This window comes from Mus pahari, chromosome 7, assembly GCF_900095145.1.
Source record: "Mus pahari chromosome 7, PAHARI_EIJ_v1.1, whole genome shotgun sequence".
Classification (NCBI taxonomy): Eukaryota; Metazoa; Chordata; class Mammalia; order Rodentia; family Muridae; genus Mus; species Mus pahari.
This window is the reverse complement of record NC_034596.1, coordinates 68,113,815-68,119,587: the sequence shown is the minus strand read 5'-3', so window position 1 is coordinate 68,119,587 and position 5,773 is coordinate 68,113,815. Positions and strand designations below refer to the sequence as shown.

Here is a 5,773-nt window from a genome sequence, read left to right as displayed (position 1 = left end):
TTTTTTTTTTTTTTGACAGGTCATTCTGGAACTCACTCTGAAGTCCAGGCTTCCCTTGAACTCAAGAGACCCACCTGCCTCTGTCTCACAAGTGTGGAAATTAAAGATGTGGGCCGCAACATCTACTTTTCCTTATTTTATTTTATTTTATTTCATTTTTGTAGCTGCTACTAGAACCACACCACTGTCCCATTTATTCTTCAGGTTAATAATATAAGCAGTCATTTTCTTAGACTATCTTTAAGAACCCATTTTCTGACTCTTAGATTGACATTTTGGTCAACAACAGTGGAAGATCCCAGCGTTCCTTAGTTCTAGAAACCAGCTTGGATGTCTTCAAGGAGCTGATAAATCTGAACTACATAGGGACGGTGTCCTTGACCAAGTGTGTCCTGCCTCACATGATAGAGAGGAAACAAGGGAAGATTGTGACCGTGAACAGCATCGCGGGGATTGCCTCTGTGTCCCTTTCCAGTGGCTACTGTGCCAGCAAACATGCTCTTCGGGTAAGGTGACTCACGCGCAGCTGAGAAAAACTGACCTGTGTGTGTGTGCTTGCGGCATAATAAGACTCTGAGTGGGTGAGCTGATTGGAACTGGGCCTTAAGCAGGAGACCGAGGCAAGGGAAGCTGGCATCTGTCCTTAGATGATAAAAGGACCATTTGAGTCACATCACACCTGCGTAGAAACCATCAATCCAGGCTGTGAGCACCTGTACTGTATCCCATGCTGCATCAGACCCTGGGGATGTAAGGACGAGGCTGGAGTTCCTCCCTTAGGATGACCTGCTGCTCAGTGCTTCACCTTTCACCTTCCGACCCCACCATGACCTCACTGCATCTCGGCCTTACCACTCCTTCCTTCTGCGCGTGTTCTAGGTCTGTGACTTCTTTTTCCTTCCCCTTTCCTCACTCTTTGTTTTCTCTTGCTTCCTTGTGCGTGTACATCGGAGACTGGTTAGTCCTGGGCCTGTCTCTCTTAGGGTACACGCGACTCTATTTCTTAAGGTTTCTTGGGAAGAAGACATTCTGGCTAGGTCTATGACTAAGAAAGAAAGCTTGATTTATGTTATATATCTGGTGAGGCTTAAATAGCAGAACGGAATGAGCTTTTCATTTTGAAGTCAATGTGAAGGAACAGTAAACTCCGTATGACAATGAGAGAACACACGACCCGCTCGCTCAGAAGGAGAGTTCCACCACTGGCATCGTGGCTCAGTGCTGCAGGCCACCATGCCTTCACAGAAATTGAGGCTATAGTTCAGCAGGACCCACCCCTGCCATGCGGAACCAACAACACACAGGGATGAAGGCTGGCAGCTCTGATGCTCTCCTCAGATTTAGTAAGGGCCTGTCAATCAACCTCCCATAAAGACAGAAAGACAGTCCCATCTCAGACAGGCAGATGCAGTAAAACAAACAAACAACAAAACAGGTGAGCTGTCTGGCCTGCCCTCCAAGATTCTGTGTTTTATGTTTGTGTTGGATCCTCTGGCAAACTGTGAACAGTTACAGCAGAAGTTCTGGCAGAAGTTATAGCAGTGCTTACGTAGAAGAAATGCTGGGACTAGGAGGCTTTTCTATTGTTCTGGAACTTTCTCTTCCACCACAGGCTGATCTTGAGCTTCAAATCCTGCCTATATCTCCCAAGAGCTGGCCTCACAGGCGCTCACTACCATGTCCCAGGAAGCCTTAAAAAAAACACGTTTCCTTCTCATAATCCTAGAAGTTGCAGTAAAAAATCATTTTAAGGGCTGGAGAGATGGCTCAGTGGTTAAGAGCACTGACTGCTCTTCCAAAGGTCCTGAGTTCAAATCCCAGCAACCACATGGTGGCTCACAACCANAGAGATGGCTCAGTGGTTAAGAGCACTGACTGCTCTTCCAAAGGTCCTGAGTTCAAATCCCAGCAACCACATGGTGGCTCACAACCATCTGTAATTAAATCTGCCGCCCTCTTCTGGAGTGTCTGAAGACAGCAACAGTGTACTTACATATAATAAATAAATATTAAAAAAAATCATTTTAAAAGAAGTATTTATTTATTTTTATTTTATGTCTGTGCACCACGTGCATGCAGTACCCATGGAAACCAGAAGAGGGCACTGGATTCCGTGGAACTGGAGTTACAGAAGGCTATGCACTGCCATGTGGATTCTGGGAGCCAGACCTGCAAGAGCAAGGCGTACTTTAAGCCACTAAATTATCTCCCATCTCTGACAGGGAGCTTTTAATCGCTGAAGTGTGTACACAGTATGCCAGGAGAGGGCTCCGTGTCTGCGCTGGCTGCTTGGTTCCCTCTGTCTTGCTTGCTGCAGAGGCAAGAAAGTTAAAAGTGTAGGAGCTCTTCTTTCTTTTAACAAACATTTTGTCTTAGACCCTCTCTGAGGTAGGCACTGTTTGACTGTTTATGACACTATTTCTGGGGAGACACGAACAACAGCCGCTTATCCCAGATAAGGAACAGATGATAAGACCAAAGTATGGATACCACCAAAGTTCAGCTTAGCAAACCAAGGAGTTTTATTGGGGGTTACTCACAGGCGTTCAGGGGAGGAATTACTTACATGTATAGAAATGATCCAGTGACAGCTGCATCTCCAAAGCCTACCCCAGCATGGGTGACAGCTCACAAAAGCTGGGAAACCTGGAGCACACTGCACAGCCTGCAGGCAGCACTATAGCTTGGAGAGTGTTTTCTTCCCCAAGTAGCTCAGTTGGTCTGAGCCTTTCACAGACAGCTTGTCTTGTCTCAGCTTGTCTGACAGCATCTCTCAGCAGTCCTGACAGCATATATATATATATATATATATATATATATATATATATATATATATATATATATATATATACATGCTTGAGGTGGGAGGAGCCTAGGGGAGTCTGGTCAATTTCAACGACTTCCTTTTTTTTTCTCCTGGTTTTTGAGACAGGGTTATTCTGTGTAGCCCTGGCTGTCCTGGAACTCACTCTGTAGACCAGGGTGGCCTTGAACTCAGAAATCCACCTGCCTCTGCCTCCCAAGTGCTGGGGTTAAAGGCATGTGCTACCACTGCTCAACTTCAAGGACTTCCTGAAGTTATTTTGAGTTGCTTGCTTTCTGAACTTTAGGCGTTTTGCTGCAAGATGGGATGTTTCATTTTTCCTTTGAACTTTCTGTTTTACGTCCTTTCAAACACCCTGCATCTGAAGGGGCTTCTCCAGTGGAGTGTTGCAGCTCTGACAGGGAAGGCTCCCCAGATGGAGGTGTTGCAGCTCTGTCCTGAGTGGTATCCTGGTAGTTAGGAGTCAAGGAATACCACAAAATCACGCCACACAGCAAACCTCACACAAGAGTCTTCCTGGGAGGAACAAACCCAGGAGGGTAGCTGCCTCTCTTCCAGCGAAAGCTGGGCAGGAGACAGTCTTTATATAAGGTTTCTTGGTGTGTGTGTGTGTGTGTGTGTGTGTGTGTGTGTGTTGGTGGTGGTGATGGTGGCAGAGTTTTTCAGGGTGGAAATTTCCAGAGTGGGGATTGGTGGAATTTCAAGCCAAGCCCAGGGATTGGTGGGTTTCCAGGCTCAGGGATTTGTGGGTTTTAGTAGATTTTCAAATCTGGAAGTGGTTACCCTACATATAGCCACATACAAGCATAGATAGACAGACTGATACACACACACACACACACACACACACACACACACACACACACACCACACACGCACATTCAATGAACAAAAATGAATCTTTAAAAACAATCCTTAATGGAGCCAGGCTTAGTGGCACAGACCTATTTATAATCCTCCGTAAGTACTTGGGAGGCTGAAATAAGAGATTTGAACATTTCAGACTGCAAATAAGTTCAAAGCTAGTTTAGCAAACTCAGACCACTGTCTCCAGATACATTGTACAAAGGATGCTGGCAGGATGGCTCAGTAGGGAAAGACCTGTCGCCAACCTTGAGAGAACCTGCACTCACGCTCTCTTCCCCACACTCTGCCCTGGCACGCCACCCCCAAAGAAACAAATAAATTACTGTAAAAAGCACCAAAGATGTAAGTGTTAGAGCCCTTGCCTAATGTGCACAAGGTCATAGGTTCAGTCACCTATACTGCAACATTAAAAAAATAAAAAGGAATAAATGATTGGATGAATAAATGAAACCTGATAGTCATACATTAGTGTACTACCTGTTTCTTCCAGAGCGTCCATTTGGATAATCTATTGCCTTTTTATCTTTACTTTATCCTTTCCTCTTTTTTCCTATGTTCTTGTTTTGTGGTCCTTAGGGTTTTTTCAATGCCCTCCTTAGTGAGCTTGGCCAATATCCAGGCATAACACTTTGCAACATTTACCCGGGGCCTGTGCAGTCCGACATTGTGAAGAACGCCCTCACTGAGGAAGTAAATAAGGTAAAAAATGGAGATGGGGAAGACCCCCGTCCTTTGCTAGCTGTGTGGCTTTGTCATGTATATCAGGTACCAGTTCAGAAAACGGCAGTGTTAAGGATGGTGTTTAGTACTAGGTAGTACTTCAGTACGTCATTTTAATACTAGTTAGCACATTGCCAGACTTCCATTTATAAGTGGTTCACCAGGATGGACCCACCACTCTTATTAAGAAAGTCCTTGTATCTCTTTCCATTTCCTCCACGTAATCCCATTTGCTAAACATAAGGTATGTTTTATATGGTGTGGTGCTGGCCATTGAAGCCAGGGCCTCGCCCCTTCTAGATAATCATATTACCTCTGAACTGTACATTCTTAGCCCTTACTGTAAATCTTGATAATTTGATAATAAAATGTGATAATAAAATGGGCATTTGTACCCTATTATGAGATAATTGTGATTAAGAGTACAGAGCCTTCAGTATGCGATCTGGTAAATGTCTAACTCCTTTTAGGCTCTTTGAAATATCGTAATTTAGAACCCTCCATGGGCACCTGTGAAGACCCCCAGTTGACAGGTCCCATCCTGAAAGAGTCTGGCTGACAGGTGGCCTGTGGGTCCTTCCTAGATAATATTTGCATGAAACCGTCAGGACCTTCAGTGTAAACTTCTTGTTGACTTTCAGTCCATGAGAAACAACATAGACCAGAGTTACAAGATGCCAACGAGCCGCTGTGTGCGGCTGATGCTCATCGCCATGGCCAATGATCTGAAGGAAGTTTGGATCTCTGACCATCCTGTGCTGTTGGGGGCATACATATGGCAGTATATGCCAACCTGGGCCTCATGGCTAAACTGCAAGTTGGGGAAGAAAAGAATCCAAAACTTTAAGAATAATTTGGTAAGAGCATTTTATCTATTTCTTCACAATATTGTATGGATCCTGAGGGAAAGCAGTTTTCAATGTTCTTACAAGATTTCTGTTATTGCTTTTCTGACTCCACACCAGTCTCATGAATAAAGTACCAATGAATGTAGAACAGGTTCTGTACCCATACAGCATATCTGATGGTGTATGACATGACTTTTAATCTGGAAGAGTAAAATTTGTATAGGGAAAAATCAAATCAAAGGTTGTCAGTGTCTCTTCATCAGTGTTTCAAAAAACCCCCTCGCTGTCTGTCTCATGATTTTACTTGCTTTAGGACTATTTTTCTAAATAAATAGAGCACCTGTTATTTCTTTCTTTCTTTTTTTTTTTTTTTTTTTAAGATCTATTTATTTATCATATGTAAGTACACTGTAGCTATCTTCAGACACTCCAGAAGAGGGCGTCAGATCTTGTTACGGATGGTTATGAGCCACCATGTGGTTGCTGGGATTTGAACTCCAGACCTTTGGAAGAA

At 44.1% G+C, this 5,773-nt stretch overlaps 1 protein-coding gene across 1 annotated transcript in view; it reads left to right on the top strand.

Annotated features, from left to right (window-relative positions):
* The window catches only part of LOC110324050 (dehydrogenase/reductase SDR family member 7), a 14,691-nt gene that overhangs the window by 7,396 nt on the left and 1,522 nt on the right, over positions 1–5,773 (top strand). The window contains exons 4-6 of the mRNA XM_021201418.2: positions 267–506; positions 4,268–4,390; positions 5,053–5,268. Coding sequence (XP_021057077.1) covers positions 267–506; positions 4,268–4,390; positions 5,053–5,268 — 579 coding nt within the window. The remainder of the gene's footprint in view (positions 1–266; positions 507–4,267; positions 4,391–5,052; positions 5,269–5,773) is intronic.